This window comes from Hemitrygon akajei, chromosome 19 (genome assembly GCF_048418815.1).
Source record: "Hemitrygon akajei chromosome 19, sHemAka1.3, whole genome shotgun sequence".
NCBI classification, from domain to species: Eukaryota; Metazoa; Chordata; class Chondrichthyes; order Myliobatiformes; family Dasyatidae; genus Hemitrygon; species Hemitrygon akajei.
In genome coordinates this window covers 50458668-50481693 of record NC_133142.1, presented here as the reverse complement: position 1 = coordinate 50481693, position 23026 = coordinate 50458668, and the positions used below count along the sequence as shown (strand labels likewise).

The 23026-nt window shown below is 36.9% G+C and overlaps 1 protein-coding gene across 2 annotated transcripts in view; it reads right to left on the bottom strand.

The window, feature by feature from the left end:
* Positions 1–12341: 12341 nt before the first annotated feature.
* The window catches only part of rad18 (RAD18 E3 ubiquitin protein ligase), a 238750-nt gene continuing 228065 nt past the window's right edge, over positions 12342–23026 (bottom strand). For both annotated transcript variants that reach the window (XM_073072485.1, XM_073072486.1), the window contains one exon: positions 12342–14779. In XM_073072485.1, the coding sequence (XP_072928586.1) occupies positions 14692–14779 (88 nt within the window). In that variant the 3' untranslated portion in view covers positions 12342–14691. The remainder of the gene's footprint in view (positions 14780–23026) is intronic.

Genomic DNA, 23026 nt, shown 5'->3' with positions numbered 1-23026 from the left:
GTTGGTTAAGAATCAGTGGAGAGTGAAGATCGGAGTTCGGGAGTTAAAGATCGAGGAGAATCGAATTTCGACGGTGAAACGGGTTCGACCTTATTTGATCCTTATTCGAAAGGAATTCGTTCACTGTTCTCGTGTTAATCTCTGCAGGATAGCAGAAGATTGAGGACAGTGTGATAAAGGAAAGGTCAGTGCCTTTAAGCCGTTTTGTTTCATAAAATTCTTCATGGGAAAAGTTCGACTTTGGAAACAGAAGAAAAACGACGTGGAAGAGAATTTAAATCATCTTAAAAAGTCTCTCCTTTTAAAATGGACTGTGAGCATTTTGAACTTTTGGCAATACCACTTTAAAGAACTGTTTTTGCAACATCGCTTTAAGAACTGTTTGAGCTGCATCGCTTTAAGAGCTGTTAAGCTGCCGCACAGCAGCTGATTTCCGGTTACATTAGTGTTTATTTACTTTTGGGGGGGTTTGGTTTCAGTGTTTAATAAACGTGTTATTTGTTATAAAAACCCTTGCCTAACTCATCTGTTCATTGTTGCCTGAATACAATACAACACATAAAGCTACCACTGGTGCAAAGCTATCACATATTTTCTAACTCTAGAGATGTATACCTTGCCAAAAATCACTATGAGCATTATTCCCCTCAGATGGTACCGACCAACCCTACTGGTGCACGGACTACAAGGATTCCCAAGTCCCTTTGCATCTTTGCGTTTTGAATTCTCTCCCCATCTAAATAATAGTCTACCCGTTTGTTTCTTCCACCAAAGTGCATGACCATACACTTACCAACAATCTTGTCATTCTTGATTGTGCTTTGTAGATAATGATAAAATTTTCAAATGTTATTTAGTGACTTGTTCACTGCAGTATCTGTGCAGTTTGCCCCACTGTTTACTGTTTTTGACTGATTCAGATGCATTTCTAATCAATAGCAATCCTGAGGATGTTAATTCTGGGAGACTGTGTTCTGGAGTGACACAGTTTGCATTGTTTCCCACGTAACAAGTTTGATTTACCCAAGGTTTTTAAAGTTCTGATGTTCGTTGATAGGAGACAAATTGAGGAAGATATTTTCACCAGTTTTGTGAAGAAGCCATTAAAGTTTTAACCAAAACACTGTCAGGAACAATAGGTATATCCAGATGCAAAGTTATTACAGCATGTAATTGTTTTCTTCAGAAAGCTACTGATGCAAAGGCTTTGATATCTGTTGGATTAGGGTCTAAATTGTCTCTCTCGTAATTTAACTTGCTTTATGTTTGCTTCTTTGTTTGTATAATCACCTGTTTGTCTGTAAATGTGTACTTTCAGTAATTTATTGTAGAGCCGGTTCTATAACCTTTGTAGTTTCTTTATCTGCAGCCTGCATCATGCCATAAATTAAACTATTTCAAGGGTTATTCTTATCAAGGAATTTCCTTATCTATCCAGTTTTAGTTGGTTTTCAGTATAAGACTGTATAGGCAAGTGTATAGTGTATGGGTAGAGTGAGTGGGCATGAAAATGGATACAGTAAAGAAATGGTTAACAATTAGGAATTTGTGGGCCTGTTATGTTGTTGGGCAGATTGACCCTTGATACTAGATAAGGGAAGAACAATACATGCGTCTGGTCTACCGGATAGCATGCCTGAGCTAAAAGTGCTGATTTGCGTAAAAACAATCAATTACCTTGTTTCTAACAATGTCTTTTTCATTGTTTGGTTGTAAGCTTAATAGGATGCATTGTCCCTGGGGAGGCAGAGGCCGATTGTTGAAGGTCACATCAACCATGGTCCTTGCAGGTGTGGAGGATGTATGTTGGCTTAATACGTGAGCAGGACTTGGATTGGCTAAGTTGGGGTCGTGTAAGCGTCAGATTGGATACCTAGCCCTACCAGCTGGACTGGGAGGTGGCGATAGTAGTATAAAGGTGGGCAAGTTCCTTCTTGGGCAGACCACTCGCCTGGGTCCCACCTTTGGGCCGAGCATCTGAACCGGCGCCAAGGACCTCCACCCTAGCTAGCCCATGGCCGATTGCCTGCCTCAGGGACCATGCAGACGTTGCTAAGTATACTCGGTGGTGTAGACTACTATGGGTTGCTTAAGTTAACCCTATTAGTGGTGTAGGTAGTGCACAATACAAAGCATTTCTCACAACTCTCTGTTTCTTCTCTGTATTAACAATAAAATGGGTTTTGAAGGAACTACTGAGTTTGGGTCCGTTTGTTCAAGCCAAACCAAACAGTTGCAGCATCCACCCATTACGATTATTCTATTTAGACCTTAGATTTGTGGAACAAAGACAACCATAACTTTTTTGTTCTTTGTCTTTTCCTTTCTTATTCCTTCAGTTCTTACTTATGGTAGAGTACTGTTATTTCTTTGCTATAAACCCTGAATAAAACCAGTGCAAACACAAGACTTGTGCCTTATTCTTAACTTCTGGTAAACCTTCTGGATGTCATTTCCAGATCCAAAACAGTATTCAAGTGCTAAGTAGAGGACATATATGGCTGTGAGAGCACCGTCTTGAATGGCTGTATCAACCTACCACTGCCACGGTAGTGCAGTGGTTAGCGCGACACTGTTATAGCTCAGGGCGTTTTGTAGTTCGGAGTTCAATTCCAGCACCCTCCCTGTGAAATGTGCAGTTTTTCTCGGTTGGCCTGGTTTGCTCGACCAGTCAAGGGTGTACTGGGTAGGTTAATGGATCACTGTCTGTGATTAGGTTAGGGTTAGTAGGGTTTGTTGGGGATTGCTGGGGCAGTGTGGGTCAAAGGGACAGAAATACCTACCTGCACTGTATTGCTAAATAAATAAATTTAAAAAGCGGAAAACAGGCTTCATATTACAAAGTTTGTAATTTTAAAGAGTGGAAGCGCTGAAAATCTAAACAAGTAGGTAATTAAAATCCATCTTACATTTATATAGTGCCTTGCACATCCCCAGTATTGTCTTCATCACCAGTGAATTTCTCGTGAAGTGCAATTATTGTTGCTTTGGGAAAGCAATTCACATAAACCACGTTTCCAGATTAAGTGATGTGAAGACTGTTACGCTAAGCTGCTTATGGTGATGCTTATTGAGGAACATTCGCTACAGCACTCAGCAAACATCCACTTCTTCAAAGTATGCCTCTGTGTGTTTAATGTCCACTGAAAGGAATTATCGTAACTTTTGTTTATTGCATGCTCACATGTAAGTTTATCTGAGAGGCAGCATATCCCACAGGGATAGTACTTCCTCAGTATTGTACTGAAGTTACACCTTAGACTATTGGCTCACACTCGGGCTCTGTCAACAGCTGAGGGGAAAAAAAGCTGAAAGAAAGTTAAGGAATTAAAATTATTAGGAAGTTTACTAATTTAGCAACATCTGAGAAGAACAGCCATTAAATGAGGAAATAATGTCTGTTGCCCAATATTCAGACATACATAAATACATCGCAAAGAAAATGCTAGCCAACCGTAAAATGCTTTTTCATAAAGATGTTTGCAGCGGAGAATTGCCAACACACATTCTCAATTCCATTTGCACTACAATGCAGCTAAAATTAATACAATATCCTGAAATTTCTCCAATTTTCTAACCTAAGGCAGGGAGCATTGTTGGTTTCTTCCTCCTCCCAGGTTCACACCTTCCCCCAACTACACCCCACCTAACTTCCTATGGCTTTTCACTTGTTTAACATCTCTTAAACTGTCTGAAATATTAGTTCCCAGTGCTGCAAACTAACCCATTGAGGGTTATGGTATTTTTTCTAAAGATCTAAAAATGTGTCAAAATTATCCATTTTATTTAAAACGACCTAGCTATAGTCAAAAAATATTTTAGTTGCTTAAGCCATTGGCAAATGCAGTTACATGAAGCTCTGACAATGGATTGGGATTCTTAAGTTTTCATTTTTCAAACTAATGCATTCTGTCAAATCCTGAACAATGATTGTAGACTTCAGGAGAGGGAAACCAGTACTCATTGGAGGATCAGAGGTGGAGAGGGTCAGTAACTTTTAATTCCTGGATGTCACTATCTCAGAGGACCTAGCCTGGATCTATCATATAAAAATAATTGCAAAGAAAGGACAACAACACCTCTACTTCCTCAGGAGCCTGCAGAGATTTGACATATCATCAAAAACCTTGGCAAACTTCTATAGATATGTGACAGAAAGTGTGCTGACTGGATGCATTATGGCCTGGTATGGGAGCACCAATGCCTGAATGGAAAATTTTACAGAAGTTTGTGCATTCGGCCCAGTACATCATGTGTAAGGCCCACCCAACCATTGAGCACATCTACATGAAATGTTGCCGTAGAAAAGCAGCATCCATCATCAAAGATCTTCATTACTCAAGCCATGGCCTTTTCTCGCTGTTGCCATCAGGTCAAAGGTACAAGTGCCTCAGGACTTGCACTACCAGGTTCTTGAACAAAAGGGGATAACTAAACTCATTCTAATTCTGCTATTTCCACAACTGATGGTCTCACTTTAAGGACCCTTTTAAGCTTGTTATTTATTGCTATTTATTTATATTTGTATTTGCACAGTTTGTTGGTCATTGATCCTGTTTACAGTTACTATTCTATAGATTTGCTAAGTATACTTGCAGGAAAAAGAATCTGAGGGTTGAATGCGGTGACATGTATATTCTCTGAAAATAATTTTACTTTGAACTTTGATTATTTACTTTCAAGATTCAAAGCAAATTCATTATCAAATTTCATATATATTACAATATACTCCGAGATTCAATTTCTTGCAGGCATTCACCGTAGAACAAAGAAATAAAATTGAATCACTGAACCAATAGAATAAGGATTTGCAAATTATTCTGTATTTTCAACTAACATGCTTTTGATTTTGTTTCATTGCTGGTTTGGTTGCCATCCAAGTTTAACAACCATTACCATGCACTGTCAGTAATAATTATATTGAATGACATGAGGATTAATTGATTGAACAGCATTAAGGAAGACACGCAATCTGCCCACTGTTCTTCCTGTCGGCAGGATTCACCACAGCCATTCAAATGAAATCTCAAGTTCAGAAGAATGAGGGGTGAGCTCATTGAAACCTATCGAATGTTGAAAGACCTCAATAGAGCGTACGTGGAGAGGTTGTATCCTATGGTGGGGAAGTATAAGACCAGAGTATACAGCCTCAGAATAGAGCATTGTCCATTTAGAACAGCAATGAGGACAAACTTCTTTAGCCAGAGAGTGGTGAATCATTAGAATTTGTTGCCACAGGCAGCTGTGGAGGTCAAGTCATTGGGGATATTTAAAGCAGAGGTTGATAGATTCTTGATTAGTCAGGATAGGGGAGAAGGCAGATTGCAGCTGAGAGGGAAAGTAGATCAGCCATGATGAATTGGCAGAGAAGACTTAATGGGTCAAATGGCCTAATTCTGCTCTGACAGCTTACAGTCTAATGGCCATGTAAGTATCAATTGAAGTTTACATAAATACTGTCCTGTATACCAGTGAAATGGAAACCTAAACCTTTTCAAACCAGACTGATATTCTTATAATCCTAGATCCTTTGAAAAAATGTTCAAAGGCCAATTGATTATTCATGCATGTAAAGAACAATCCTCTAAGATGTCCTTGTCCTTGGGTTTGGAGACTTGCATGCCTCAATGACCCAGAGAGATATGTTGGCAGGAGTCATGGCCTTGTGATTTGGCTCTAGGTAGGGTCACCCATGCCAAACAGGTCAAAGGCTAGAGACCAGACTAAGAGTGGTCCACCGGTCCTCCAGGTTCAGGGGTTTAGTTCAGGGCTGACAACCCTGACTGCTCAAAAAGAAATGTTATGGAAACAGCAAAGAAGAATCATTCAATACAATCAGAGATGGAGGACCTTCTTCGCTGCCCTAAACACAAGCAACATAAACTTCAGAAGAATATTGCACAAAAGAGATATTAATAATATACTTGAATGATAGTTTATTGATAACATGGGTTACAATTCATGATACCGTTAAGTCTCAATTTTATTGGGAGATAACTGGGTAAGTTCCCTTCATCCATGTCACCTTTTAAAAAGGGACCCACTATTTTATGGGTTGTGTTTGCTGCTGCTTGTAGAGACTGATAAATAGACTTCGTAAAAAAAAATTGTCAGCCCTTCCCCCCTCCCCCCAAACATATCCCTATAGGAAAAAAAAGAGAAGAAAAAAGAAAGAAAGAATGCCTGGATATCGGAAGATCCCCACATGCTCCATGGAGTTCATAATAGCTTTAATATGTATATTTAATTCTTTCCCCAGATAACCAATAATTTTATCTTCGGAGCACCTATATATTTAATCCTATCTTTTGTAAATAAGGGTGCCAAATTTTCAGAAATATTTCATATTTATCTCTTAAATTATAAGTAATCTTTTTCAAGTGGAATGCAGCTAAAAATTTCATCCTTCCAACGATCTATACTAAAGTATGAATCTGATTTCCAAGTAACCGCAAAAGGCCTTTTTGGCTACTGCCAATGCAATTTTTATGAATTCTTTCTTATATTTATTCAATTTGGATTTCGATTTTATCCCTTCAATATCGCCTAGTAAAAATAATGTTGGATTATGTGGAAGTTGTATTCCAATAATTTGTTCCAGTAAAACTCTTAAATTTGTCCAAAAAGATTGAATTTTAAAACAAGACCAAGTAGAGTGAAAAAAAGTACTAATTTCTTGATTACATCGAAAACATTGATCAGATAAATTTGAGTTTAATCTATTTATTTTTTGTGGTGTAATATATATTTGATGTAAAAAGTTATATTGTACTAATCTTAGTCGAACATTTATTGTATTTGTCATACTGTCAAGACATAATCTTGACCAACTTGTTTCATCAATTTTAATATTCAAATCAGTTTCCTATTTTTGTCTTGACTTATGAATTCCTTGTTTAATTGCCTGTTTTTGAATCAAATTATACATACCAGAAATAAATTTTTTAATTTTTCCTTTATGAATTAAAGTTTCTATTTCATTAGGTTTCGGCAATAACATTGTTTGACCCAGTTTATCTCTTAAATAAGCCCTTAATTGGAAATAACAGAAAAGAGTGTTATTTGATATTTTATATTTATTCTGCTTTATTTGTGTTGGCAATAGAACCATTAGCTGAATTAATTAGAACTGACTCAAATATGGGTTTCAGAGTTAATCAGGAGGAATATAAGATTAACTTATTTGCTGATGATGTTCTGATTTATCTAACTAACCCGTTGCATTCGTTATGTAAATTATCTTCTAGATTGGAAGAATATGGGAAAATATCAGGGTACAAAATAAATTGGGATAAAAGTGAAATGTTACCCCTTACTAAAGGAGATTATAGTCAATGTCAATTAATAACTCTATTTAGATGGCCGATAAATGGTATAAAGTATTTGGGTATAAGAGTTGATAATGATATAAAGAATTTATATAAACTAAATTATTTGCCATTATTGAAAAAAATTCAAGAGGATCTTGATAAAGGGATGATGTTACCAATAACATTAATAGGTAGAGTCAATGCTGTAAAAATGAATATATTCCCTAGATTACAATACTTATTCCAAACACTACCAATACAATTACTGCAGAAAATTTTTCAAGAGTTAAATAAATGTGCGAGGAAATTCCTTTGGAAAGGTAAGATGTCAAGAATATCGTTGGAAAAATTGACATGGAAATTTGACCTAGGAGGGTTACAATTACCAAATTTTAAGAATTATTACAAAGCAAATCAACTTAGATTTATTGCATCTTTTTTGATGAAGATAAACTGGCATGGATTATAATGGAATTTGATAAAATAGGAGAAAATATACCAGAAGATTTTATATATAAATGGGAATCTAAATGGATACGGGAAAAGAAAGAATCTCCTATACTAAAACATTTGATTGATTTATGGAATAAGATAAATGTTGATGATGAGATAAAGAAATCTTTATTAGCAAAGAGACCTTTAATTCAAAATAAACTTATCCCTCTTACAATGGATAATCAACTTTTATATAACTGGTTTCACAAAGGGATTAGATATATAGGAGACTGTTTTGAAGGAGGTATATTAATGTCATTTGACCAATTAAAGAATTTTTGAAATTCTTGTAGTAAGATTGTCCTAGAATGGATGTTACAAGACTGTCAGTACATCCAGGAACTTGTAAGCAGTGTAATGGTTGAAATAATCCCAAACATCTTACTCTTTATAAAGCAACGAGAAAGATTCATTATCTTTTAAAATTAAGGAGATCTAACACAAGGTGATGGTAAGCACATTCAAATATCCCCTGACAACTATTCCTCTCCCACCCCAATCCCAACTTAATAAAAAAGAACAAAGAAAGTGATATATTCACAAACTCAAACTATGTAATTTTTTACAAGAGATTCTGAACATCCTTGGAATCTTAAACAAGGTGCACAAAGAGCTCATCAAATCAGGTAGCATCTGAAGGAAGGGAATAAACATTCAACGTTTCAGGGTGAGACCCTTCATCAGGACCCATTGTCATACGTCATTTTAACAAGCATTACAATAGTGCAATAAAGCTGTCTTAACAACAGTTATATAATTAAGTATAGAGATAGTTTACACTAGCAGAATGTGGTATGCAAACAACCGACAAATTATTCAGCAATTTATTTATATTCTGTACAAACTATAGCAAACACTCTTGATCTACAAAATACTTTCTTTCCTTTCTTCCCTACTGCTAAATATTTTGTTCCTGAAAAATAATTCATTTAACGTCTAAGTCATAGAAATATTTGAAGTATGCCAAAATGGCCGAACTTCAAGCAAATGTCTGTAAAAATGCTAAAATAGCTCTTTATACATTTACTAAGAAATTCCCAAGAATTCTTAGGTCCAGACTAATTTATTTTGATCTAGTAGTCCAGCAAAAATCCTCAGCTTCATGTACAGCTTTATGTATTTCATACCCATTTGAAGTATGAATACAGCAAAAAAATGCTTTCAGAGATTATGTTAAAGGAGCAATTTTAAGCTAAAATAATTGCAGATCTGGCATGGGTCAAAGAATTAATAGGAGCATTGGGGACATGATATATCAATCATGTCACACAGCAAATTACTTGGGGTTCAATCTGATTTTTATCATAATCTCAACAACACTGGAGTACACTGAATGAGAGAAGAATCTTGTGTTTGGCAACATACCCCAGATTTTTGTTGGGTGGAACATCTGTGCATTTGATGATGGTTATTTAATATTAGACAACTTTGTTTATCTAATTAAATATTAATTTAAAAACCTGTAAAAGCTGGAAAATAATTGAGAATTTATAGAACTGTCAACAAAATGCATGACAGGTTGTCCAATTACTCCTCTAACTTTATTTCAGATTAACTATGTTAATTCAGATTCATACTATGTCATTCATGCCACTGAATCATTCTTATAAGTAAATACCCAACCTCAACACAATGAAAAATTCACATAACTGAAGAGGGAAGACCACAACTCATCAGTGTCATTTTGTAAAAAGGCGGTTACTTCAGAGACAGTGCAAATTTTTTTGAGAATGTCTAGCATCAAGAAATACCTCCCAGCTAGAATTACTTTCAAAGTTGGGTGTTAAATATTCCCTACTGCTAAGTATTTTTTTTATTGAAAAATGATCTAGCAGTGTATTTAACTGCTTTGGAGGTGGCCAAGTGCTTGGGAACATGGTTACTTCTGTACCCCAGTACTGCGCAGCACAGCACTTGTTAGAGACTCAGTGTTTGGAACTGAGAAAAAGCTGGGAAGAAACAGCAAAAATACTTTGTAGTTTTTCTCCTCATATAAATCAGGACATAGGAGAGGAGTTGCTATTCTCATTTCAAGCAAACTAAATTTTGAAAAAGTATTCAAAATGGGAGATAAGGAGGGCAGATATATTCTAGTAAGGGGGAATATAGACGGGAATTCAGTTACTCTATTGAATATATACCTACTCCCAGGAAGTGATATTAGTTTCTTCCAGAAAATCACTAATATGCTAACGGAAACAGAAGGTCTCTTGGTATGTTGGGGAGATTTAAATTTACAATTACAACCAAAGTTAGACTCTTCCAGTAGAAAAACCTATGAAACAAAGTCATTACATAAGAAAATTAACACACTTTTTGAGGATGTTGGTCTAATTGATATATGGAGACACCTTTTCCCTGATAGAAGGGATTACACTCACTATTCTGCCCCCCATTCTTTATATACAAGAATAGACTATTTCATAATATTTGGAAATGATAAAGACAAAATAAACACCTGTGGAATTGGGACAATACATTTAAGTGACCATGCACCTATATATTTATCTGTTGATTTTGACCTGCAACCAAAGAATACTATATGGAAACTAAATTCAAGTCTTCTCAATGATCATATTTTAAGGAACAAATTAAAAAAGAAATTGGTCTTTACTTAGAATTCAATGATAATGGAGAGGTTTCACCTCCCATTCTATGGGATACTCTGAAGGCTGTCTTAAGAGGGAAAATTATAGCGATATCTTCATCTAAGAAAAAAATAAGTAATAAAACATCAGAGGAATTACAAAACAAGCTGAAGGAACTAGAAAAAAAACCACAAACTGAGTTTGGTGCAGGATACATTAGAGGAAATTTAAAAAATTAGGAACAAAATTAATAGTTTAGCTACACAAGAAATCAGGAAAAATCTAATGTTTTTGAAACAGAGGCACTATGAAAGTAGATCTAAATCTATGAAAATACTGGCGTGGAAAAAAAAGATAGCAGAAAATACAATTCATAGAATTAGAGATCCAAGAACAAAAGTTACAGAGAAAGGTTGAATAGGTTAGGACTTTATTCCCTGGAGCGTAGAAGAATGAGGGGAGACTTGATAGAGGTATATAAAATTATGATGGGTATAGATAGGGTGAATGAAAGCAGGCTTTTTCCACTCAGGCTAGGGGAGAAAAAAAACCAGAGGACATGAGTTAAGGGTGAAGGGGGAAAAGTTTAAAGGGAACATTGGGGGCTTCTTCACACAGAGAGTGGTGGGAGTGTGGAATGAGCTGCCAGATGAAGTGGTAAATGCGGGCTCACTTTTCACATTTAAAAAAACCTTGGACTGGTGCATGGATGAGAGGTGTATGGAGGAATATGGGCCGGGTGCAGGTCAGTGGAACTAGGCAGAAAAATGGTTCCGCACAGCCAAGAAGGGCCAAAAGGCCTGTTTCTGCGCTGTAATGTTCTATGGTTCTTCTATATAAAAAAAAGTGATAAAAAATAAGTTAAGTGAAATTCAGGAAGCTTTTGAAGTGTTTTACAAAACTCTACATTCTAAAGTTCCAGGGGGAAGCATAACCCAAATTGACACCTACCTGAATTCTCTAGTTACCCACTTTAAATGAAGAACAAAATAGAACGATGACTGCTGACATAACTGAAGCTGAACTAAAAACTGCAATTAGTAGGCTTAAATTAAGTCACCAGGATCAAATGGTTATACGGCAGAGTAGTGCAAAGAATTTAAAAATGAGTTAATTTCTGTTTTACTCCCCACACTGAACTGGGCTCTAAAAAAGGTACAAATGCCACTCAGCTGGAAGGAGGCGATAATCTCAGCTATACCAAACAAAGGCAAGGGTAAAATGTGGGTCATTTAGAACAATGTCTGTTCTTAATGTAGATTATGTATTATTTACCTCCATCATGGCTAAAGAATTTCTACCCACACTGATACATAATGATCAGACAGGTTTTATACAACAATGCCAAACACAAGACAATATACAAAGGACACGACACATTATAGATCATATACAAAAAAAAAATTAAAGTAATAGCGATAAGCATGGACACTGAAAAGGTATTTGATTCGGTTAATCGGAATTTTCTTTACAGAGTTTTACATAGATTTGTTTTACATGACACAATTATTAAAATTATACAGGCACTATATGACAATCCCTCTGCTAGGATTAAAATCAATGGATATTTATCAAATAGTTTTACCCTAGAAAGGGTCTCGAGACAGGGTTGTGCATGGTCACCGCTACTCTTCGCATTATATCTGGAACCACTAGCTCAATACATCAGACATATATGAAGGTATCAGGGGAATTACTATTAAAGGGACAGTTCATAAACTGGCCTGTTATGCGAATGACATTTTGATCTGTCTAGGGCAACCAACATATTCTTTACCTAGCAAACACAAGGAATTCTGCAGATGCTGGAAATTCAAACAACAACACACACAAAATGCTGGTGGAACACAGCAGGCCAGGCAGCATCTATAGGGAGAAGTGCTGTCGATGGAAGGGTCTCGGCCCGAAACGTCGACAGCGCTTCTCCCTATAGATGCTGCCTGGCCTGCTGTGTTCCACCAGCATTTTGTGTGTGTTATTATTCTTTACCTAAATTGATGCACTCCTTTGAACAAAATGGTCAATTACTGGGATAGAAGATCAACATAGATAAAACCCAATTACTTTCATATAACTATAGCCCATCAAGAGAAATTGAAAGTAGATATCCCCTTGGCATGGCAAATAGAGTCTTTCAAATATTTGGGCATCATTATGCCAAAAGATTTGGCAAAATTATCGGAATTTGTCTATATATAAAAAATTTAAGGAAGACATAACAAGATGGAATCTAATTCCTTCCTTTAGTCTCAGTTCAAGGATTGAATCCATTAAAATGAATATATTGCCCAGTCTATTATATCTCTTTCAGACCCTACCAATAAAGAGTTACCAATACAGATTAACCAAAACCTATTCAATGAATGCCACAAAATGTTATCAAGGTATATATGGCAAGGTAAAAGACCTAGAGTTCCTCTCAAAACTTTGCAATTAGCCAAGGAAAATGAGGTCTACCTTCTGTTCGAGATTATTATTTTGCAGCACAGTTGAGAGCTGTGATATGCTGGTGCAACCCATCATATGACACTCAATGGAAAAACATTGAGGAGAAGCTGCCTTCCATCCCCATACAGGCAATTTTGGCTGATAACAACCTACAAAGGTATATAAATACTATTGATAACCCATGGGTGAAATGGACTCTTAGAATATGGAAAACTATTATAAAATAATATAAACTAGAGGGAGATAAACTAGATAAACTAGAGGACGAAGGGTCTCGGCCCAAAATGTCGACTGTGCTTCTTCCTCTATTTGCTGCCTGGCCTGCTGCATTCCACCAGCATTTTGTGTGTGTTGCTTGAATTTCCAGCATCTGCAGATTTCCTCGTGTTTGCGTAATTCAGATAATGGTAGTAGAATCATTTCAAGCGTGTATAAGAGTCTGTCAAATCTTAAAACACACTCATCTTCATATATTAAAATAAAATTGGAGAAGGAAGGAGGGATAATTATATCTGAGGAAGAATGGACAACAAAATGGAGGTATCAATTGAAGTGTACCAGTTCACAGAAATGGAGGGAGTTTGGGTGGAAAACCTGGTAAGATATTTTATTACACCCTCTCAGAAATCCCATTATGATAGTAACCTCCCTGTTTGCTGGAGAAATTGTGGAAATTAAAATGCGAACCATTGTCATATTTTCTAGGAATGCCCTGTTATCAAAGACTAGTGGAGTGTCCTACAAGACATTTTTAAATGTTAAATACTCTTAGAAAGTAAGACCATATATTTTGGGTATATACCTCAAGAATGGTTGAAAAGAGATAAATATTTAATGAATATACTGCTGGTGGCTTGTAAGAAGACTCTTACCAGGAAATGGTTATCACAGGAGAGCCCAACTTTAAACGCATGGATGGAAATTACAATGGACACTTACAAAATGGAGAAGCTAACAGCATCTGTCAATCATAAGTTGGAACAATTTGATTCATACTGGGAAAAATTGTTTAATTACATAACACCGCATAGGCCTGATTTTATTCTCACAAATCAATGATTATATTGTTAAAAAGAATCATTCCTTACTTGTACGTAGTTTTCCTTTTGTTTGTTTTTTCTTTTCTGTAAGTGTATACCTCAGATAAATACTTATGTGGAGATTTGCGGCAAATATGAATATATGATATATACAAACAGTATCTGAAATACATTGTATGGAAATGTTTGTGTGATGGTGAATTTCAATAAAAAATAAATTACAAAAAAAAACACATGTAGTACTAGTGACTAAACTTGATTTTCTCCCAAATTTCCTTCAATGAAACTCAATGGTAAGGTAGCTAAAGTGCAAGAAGAAAGAGTGAAATAATACAAAGGGGGACAATGAACTGCAGCTCAAAAAGATTGCACCAAAGGAACTGTTAACAAATATCAAGAGGTATCAAGCAGTGGACAACAGTAATCAAATTCATGAATCATGTAATACACACACACACACACACACACACACACTATTGTTAGTTGTAGCCATATTGATACCATTAAATTTCTATACTAATTTCTCACAATTCCTGTCACTTCAGGTGCTTTCCAATGTTCTCAATTTTGAATGCTCAGGGTTATCTTTATATTAAAACTGCAGGTAAATGGCAAGACTCATTCTTCAGGGAAAGACTCTAGCACATAATATTTTCACACCTTTAAATGATTAAAGATGAAGTATTTATATGAATATCTGTCTCACAATTGTGAAATATTTAATGTACACAGATTAAAACAACATTTTCCTTGTTAACAAATGGTTCCAGTACTCAATGAAAGTTTATGTTCCATTTCTTGGTGCAGTGCTCACATCCTAGCCTGTTTATCTTTAGAACTTCTTTCCCCGAACAGTTCTCTCATCTTCCTTTTCCTTGTGCTCACATTTGAAAATTGTCTGAAATATAAAGGAAATTAAATTAATAACATACTTTACTTCGCTCAGTGGCATACAAACTGTTTGACTGATTAAGTGTAAGTATTCACAGAATTTCATCACCTCAAAGGGAAGGTGGGTCGATGCTGGGAGAGCCAAGTGAATGTGCTCTTATTAAGTGGGACAGAGAATCGCACTGATAGTGCTCCTGTGCATCCCCTACTCTGAAGCCATTGACAAAGAAGAGCTCCTCTAAAAGCTTGGTAAATTTAGATGGAAATTGCTATGTCACAAGGTCATATTTTTATAATTGGTTTATGTCAAGACAACAGAGTTCAGTTGGGATAGTGTATCACAAATAAACTTAGCACAGAGGAAAGGAAATTATTGGTTATGGGTCCTACTCCCAATCTATATCTTATTACTCATTTTGAAATATAGACATTGTTGTTTTAATACTGCTAACACTTGCAGTCCAGGTTTATAATGGGAAAGCCTGAGCAGTTTTCAGAAGAAAATAAAAATCATAAAAAAAACTGATGATGATGAAAATCTGAAATCTAACAAAAGTAGCAATGCTAAAACATTGACTTTTTCTCTTTCCACAGGCACTGGATGATCTGCTGATTTTTTTGCAGCATTTTCTGTTTTTATTTATGGATACTTGGAATGTCCAAATAGCTATGATCCTCAGGAATAGAGGTGGAAGGGGTTAAAAATTGTGCAAGAGAAAGAACAAAAAAAATCACGAGTACATGATGTGCTTCCTTCAATAAATATGCGATCTGGGCTGCAGCAGTATTTACATAAAATCAGCTGAGAATAATAGGAATAAAATGTTTCACCTTGAAAATTCATATCCTTCAAATGCTTTAATCAACATGGGACAAGACTACTTTTGCCACTTTGCAACTTTCAAATAATTTCATGTGAAATAAAAATATTGTCTTCAACTTCAAACATAAATTTCATAGGTAAGATAATCAGAGTTCATTAGCAAAACACATCCCAAATTGATTACTGAAGAACTGATTTTACTAAGTTGCAGTAGGTGTGGATTGTACATTAATCAGACTGAGAATGCAGAATGGAGGAGTAGGAACATAATACCTGATTGGGAATTATTACAGCTACTTTAGGGCACAGTGATTAAGTTTAAATATACTCTTTACCAAAGGAACAATTGCAATATTGTGTGGTTGATTTGGTATTTGTGGCCTCTGCTGCATTTTTTCCACATTCACATGATTCTGTTTCATTTATTATTTATCCTTTTCCTTCCAAGTACTTGAAATGATGTAGTCAAACCAGCTGATATTCAGAAAGAACAAAAGTTACTTTCACTTTAAGCAAATATCCACAGTTGGTCTCAAATGTAGGTGCTGCCACAAATGCATTGAATAAATGCTTGGGCCATGGCTTTACAATGCAAGGATTGGAGTGAAGATTTGGAGGAAGGAGGATTGGGGGGAGGAGGGTTAGGGAGGAGCATGTAAAGTCAGTGGGCTAACTGCTTTCTGCTAGAAATGATGGCTAAAATCAAACTCCTCAGATGTTTCACTGGTTATTTTAAAATACTTCAGATGTGGCCTGGTTGCTGAGTTCTTACAGCCATTGAATTCTACAATATTTCTACAACAGAAAGAAGTCTAGACAAGCTAGCAACAAGACCTTTTTTATTTATCAGTTTGCCAGTGGGCAATAGCAATTCTGTAATGCATGAACTGTGGAGAATTGTGAACACAACTCAGCACGTCATGTAAGCCTGCCTCCACTTCAAGGCCTCTGTCTGGGTAAAGATGTTAACATAATCAAAGACCCACCACCTTGGACATTATTTCTTCTCCTCCCTCCCATAGGGCAGAAAATACAAAAGTCTGAAATCACATTAACACTAGGCTCAAGGACATCTTCTATCCTGCTGTTTTAAAGCCAGAAAACTGAACGGTCCTCTAGTGAAATAGAATCCTGATCTCACAGTCTAACTTGTTACTGCACTTTCTCTGTACCTTAAACTTTATTCTTTATACTGTTCTTGTTTTCCCTTGTACTACCCAAATGCACTAACATGATGAAATGATCTGTATGGATGGAATGCAAAACAAAATTGTTACATTTGTTACAATTGTTCCTCATTACTTTTAAAAATAAACTAATATACTATAAATATATAAAGTAGTAATCCTTCCAAATTCCCAATAACTTCACTTCTATTGTTAACAATCTTTATTCATAGTTTATAATGTAAATTTCACAATCTTCCAGCAATTATTCTTTTAGCAACCTAAAACTTGGTCACAAATAAGCTTATATCATTCAGGTTTGTATTAAAAAGGATGCACTCATTAATGCTGAGTAGTTCTGGGAAATATTGAGTGGAGTCAACAGCTTGATCTAGAATTTGAATATTACAACTGAAATTTGCAAACTCTCCAGGCACCTGTCTCAAAACCTGTAGTTAGTAATTACCATGGCGTTTTCACAGTTCGGCACATTTTTCGGAGATATAAGCAGAAGCAGATGAAAAAGATATTGAATATATGTTACATATCCCACAGCAATCCAAACCACCTGAGACCCAATGAATAAAAAATGTGAAGAGTAGTTACTGCTCATTTAGTAAATGAACCTGACAGCCACATGAGGAACTCATTGAAATGCATCACTGGGATCCACCCATAGAGATCAAGCCTTAGTTAATCAATACAGTAACTCTGCCCTAGAGGTAAAAGAAAGACATTTTCTATAGAGGTTTGTCATGACATCAGGAAATTTCAAAAATAGTTTGCAGGTAAAATACTCTTGATGTTCAGTCACTGTAGCATGGTAGGAAATGTACAAAGACATTTGGACAGCAAAACTCTTTAGCAGAAAGACTGAAGATCAGATAATTTGTTTTTAATGAATACATTTAAAACAAAAAGTATTGCCCAGGATATTGGCAGAATTTTGTTACACTTCAAAACAATACAGACTTTAACTTTCATCAAATGCATCAGATTTATCTGAAATGCAACACTTCTTCAATAACATGGAATTCCTTCGGTATTGAAAAATGAATAGATGAAGAAGGCTAGTTCGGTATCTAATTCACTGTACATCATTTCCAAGCAAGACCCTTAAGTAATTCAGATTCTAGCATTTGCAATTTTTTTTCTAAACGGTTACTTATATCGGGAACTGTGATGTTGGAATTGGGAGCAAGAAACCAAACTAGAACCTAGTGGGTCAAGCGGCATCTTGAGAGGGAAATGAACAGTTGACATTTTGGGTCGTGTCTCTTCATCAGAACTTATTCATATTAGCTTACTTTACAATGGAATATGAAGTATGAACAGTTGGACATGTTCTAGAAAAACATAAAAACAAGAGATTCTACAGATATTGGAAATCCAGAGTAACACACATAACTCTGGAGGAACTCAGCAGGTCAGACAACATCCATGGAAAGAAGCAAAGTCAATGTTTCAGGTCAACAGCCTTAATCAGTCTGGAGTACAGAGATGATTTCTGTAATTAATTGTGGGTTTTAGATGATCCTGACATGGCCGGCATTTACTTCTCTTGAGAAGGTGGTTCTGTTGAGTAGGTGTTCAGAGTTTGGAATCAGTGGGGTTTCCATGCAGCCTCTGCACTGGATCTTCTATATGGTAGGTCACAGGTTTGGGATTAATTGTTGGGAGTACCTTTAGTGAATAACTGCAACTGCAATTTGGAGACAATACACCCAACAACTACAAACGTATGTTGCACTATTAATGGGAGGTGTGAATATTTAAGGTGGTTGGAAGTACCTATCATAAAGGCTCCTTTATTGGAGGTGGTATAAGGCCCTCAAGCCTGGTTAGAACTGTGATCATCCACGTATATGGAGAATATATTCTATTATTTTTATATGTTTCCCTGCAGATTGTTCATTGGTCTTGGAACATCAAAAGCTAGTTCACTCACTGTAGAATGCCCAGTCTCTGACTTGCATCTGGCTTGCTTAGTGAAATCTCCAATCAATGGTAAAAACCATGGTGCTAACGATGATAACATTGGGTCAAGTAAGTGTTTACAGTGGAAGAATGATACTGTGGAGATTTTTTTCAATGGTTCTTAATTTTTTGGTTTGAAATTTTTAAGATAAAATATTTGGCATTCAAAATATTCTGAACTCAAACAAGGAATGTCATTCAAAATATGGAAGGCATTAGGAAATAAAAATGAATTACTGACAAACCTTAAACAGAAATACAGCACTGTGCAAAAGTCTTAAGCACATATATAGATACAGTTGCAAGTAAAAGTTTGTGAACCTTTTGCAAATGCCTGATTTTCTGCATTAATTACTCAATAAAATGTGGTCTAATCTTCATCTAAGTCACAATAATAGGCAAACACAATCTGCCTAAAGCAATAACATACAAACAATTGCACTTTTCATGTCTTTCTTGAACACATTGTTTAATTACTCATAGTTCAAGCTGGAAAAAATAAGTGAACCCTTGTATTTAATAACCAGTAGAATCTCCTTTAGCAGCAATATTCTCCACCAAATGTTTCCTGTAGTTGCTGATCAGACTTGCACAACGGTGGGGTGGAATTTTAGTCCATTTTTCCGTACAAAACTGTTTCAGTTCATCAATATTTCTGGCCATCTTGCCACAGCATCTCAATTGGGTTAAGGTCTAGACTCTGGCTTGGCCATTCCAAAACATGAGTGTTCTTTTTAAACCATTCTGTTATTGATTTACTCTTGTGTTTCAGATCATTGTCTTGGTGCATTCTGGCCTGTACCAGAAAACCAGGTATGATTTGTGAAGGGCTATTTCAAGGGCAAAAAGACAATTTCAAAAAAGGTTGGAGGCGACATTGGATGCACAGCAACTCTGGCAGGGTCTGCAAGACATTACTTCCTACAAAGCAAAACCCAATAGAATGAATGGCAGCAATGCTTCACTACCAGATGAACTCAGCGCCTTCTATGCCCACTTTGAAAGGGAGAACATAACTACAACTGTGAAGATCTCTGCTGCAACTGATGACCGTGATATCCGTCTCAGAGGCCAATGTTGGACTGTCTTTAAAGAGAGTGAGCCCTCACAAGGTGAAAGGTCCCGATGGAGTACAAGGTAAGGCTTTGAAAACCTGTGCCAACCAACTAGTGGGAGTATTCAAGGACATTTTCAACCTCTCACTACTATGGGTGGAAGTTCCCACTTGCTTCAAAAAGACAACAATTATACCAGTGCTTAAAAAGAGTAATGTGGGCTGCCTTAATGACTATCGTCTGGTAGCACTCACATTTATAGTGATGAAATGCTTTGGGAGGTTGGTCATGACTAGATTGAACTCCTGCCTCAGCAAGGTCCTGGACCTACTGCGATTTGCCTATCTCCATAATAGATCAACGGCAGACACAATCTCAATGGCTTTAGACCACCTGGACAACACAAACACCTATGTCAGGATGCTGCTCATCGATTACAGCTCAGCATTTAATACCATCATTCCCACAATCCTGATCGAGAAGTTGCAAAACCTGGGCCTCTGTACCTCCCTCTGCAACTGGATCCTTAACTTCCTAACCAGAAGAGTACAATCTGTACGGATTGGTGATAACATATCCTCCTCGCTGATGATCAACACTGGTGAACCTCAGGGGTGTGCTTAGCCCACTACTCTACTCTCTATATACACATGACTGTGTGGCTAGGCATAGCTCAAATACCATCTATAAATTTGCTGATGATACATTCATTGTTGGCAGAATCTCAGGTGGTGACGAGAGGATGTACAGGAGTGAGATACGCCAACTAGTGGAATGGTGCCGCAGCAACAACCTAGCACTCAATGACAGTAAGACAAAAGAGCTGATTGTGGACTTCAGGAAGGGTAAGACGAAGGAACAGATACCAATCCTCATAGAGTGATCAGAAGAGGAGAGAGTGAGCAGCTTCAAGTTCCTGGGTGTCAAGATCTCTGAGGATCTAACCTGGTCCCAACATATCGATGTAGTTATAAAGAAAGCAAGACAGAGTCTGAAGAGATTTGGCATGTCAACAAATACACTTAAAAACTTCTATAGTTGTACTGTGGAGAGCATTCTGACAGGCTGCATCACTGTCTGGAATGGAGGGGCTACTGCACAGGACCGAAAGAAGCTGCAGAAGGTTGTAAATCTAGTCAACATCTTGGGTACAAGGTACCCAGGACATCTTTGGGGGGAGGTGACTCAGAAAGGCAGTGTCCATTATCAAGGACATCCACCACCCAGGCCATGCCCTTTTCTGTTACCATCAGGTAGGAGGTACAGAAGCCTGAAGACACACACCCAGCAATTCAGGAACAGCTTCTTCCCCTCTGCCAACCGATTCCTAAATGGACATTGAATCTTTGGACATGACCTCACTTTTTATTTAATATACAGCATTTCTGTTTTTGCACTTTAAAAAAAATCTATTTAATATATGTAATTGATTCATTTGTTTATTTATTATTATTTTTTATCTTATTTATTATTTTTTTTCTCTCTGCTAGATTATGTATTATATTGAACTGCTGCTGCTAAGTTAACAAATTTCACGTCACATGCCAGTGTTAATAAACCTGATGGGTTGGCACGTGGCCAAGTGGTTAAGGCGTTCGTCTAGTTATCTGAAGGTCGCTAGTTCGAGCCTTGGCGGAGGCTTGCTTGTGTGTCCTTGAGCAAGGCACTTAACCACACATTGCTCTGCAATGATTCCGATGCCAAGCTGTAAGGGTCCTAATGCCCTTCCCTTGGACAACATTGGTGGTGTGGAGAGGGGAGACTTGCAGCTTGGGCAACTGCTGGTTTTCCATTAAAAAAAACCTTGCCCAGGCTTGCGCCCTGGAACTTTCCAAGGTGCAAATCCATGGTCTATTGAGACTAATAGAGGCCTACACACACAGTAAACCTGATTCTGAACTTCAATTAAACTTCAGATAATGGACCGCTCCTCTGACTTTCTCCTGTAAATGTCTTAATACAATTTTGAATTCATTGTTCCCTCAACGAATTCAAGCTGTCCAGGCCCTGAGACAGCAAAGCAGCTTCAAACCATGATACTCCTTCCACCATACTTCACAGTTGGGATGAAGTTCTACTGTTAGGGTGCAGTACCCTTTTTCCTCCAAACATAGTGGTGTGCACTTCTGCTAATAAGTTCAACTTCTGTCTCAGCTGCCCACAGAAAATTGTCCCAGAAGCTTTGTGGAATATCCAGGTGGTCTTTTACAAACTTGGGACATGCAGCAAAGTTTTGTTTTGGAGAGCAGTGGTTGCCTCCATGGTGTCCTTCCATGAACACCATTCATACTCAGTGCCTTTCTTGTGGTGGACACATGAACAGAGATTTCAGCAAGTTCTAGAGATTTCCGCGAGTCTTTTGCTGTCATCCTTGGGTTCTTTTTCACCTCCAGCATTGCACGTTATGCTCTTGGTGTGAACTTTGCGGGACGCCCACTCTTAGGGAGAGTAGCAAGTTTTTTTGACACAGTGGGCTGGAAGGGCTGTTTCTTCACATCTCCATGACTCTGAATAATTGCCACACATACTGTTGCAGGGCTTTTCCAGTCAGTATGTTGATTTGGGAAGGCTAAACACCTTATTAAATTATAATCTGGAGTTTGATGGTAGGTGGCCTTGAATAACATATTCACACTTCAAGGCTAGTTGTTTTTTTTAAAAAAACTAGCATTATAAACCACTGCTAAAGTTTTGGGAAGTGAATACAGGATATGGCTGGTGGGCCAGGAGGAGCAGATTATGCAGATGATAAGAATATTGAAAAAATAAAGTTGATAAAAAAATTGAGGTTTTATATAACAGATGACTGAGGAGAGGTAGAGCAACAGGTTCCCGGGCCTGTGTTTATTTAAAAGTCTTTTCCCCCGGCAGGTATAAATATTAAATAGAAAAAATTTGCTTTGCAAATTCCATGTTTGTAAAGTGAATTTTGTTCAATTTAACTGCAGAGCAGCAGAGCACTAATTATTGTCCACAGTTTCAAAACAGAACACACCCAAACTGTGCTAACATAATAATCTACAAAAAATCTGTCCTGAAATAGCATTAATATTTGAGGCAAATTTGATCAATACAATCAAACTCTAATGATTATCAAGCACATAAAACCTATCAGATATATATTATACCTGCAAGACTGGAGAATCATAGAAACAATAATCACCAAACTGAAACAATTTCCCATGGAGAGAATTAATATGCATATGATTAATGGACCAACAGAACTAGCTATC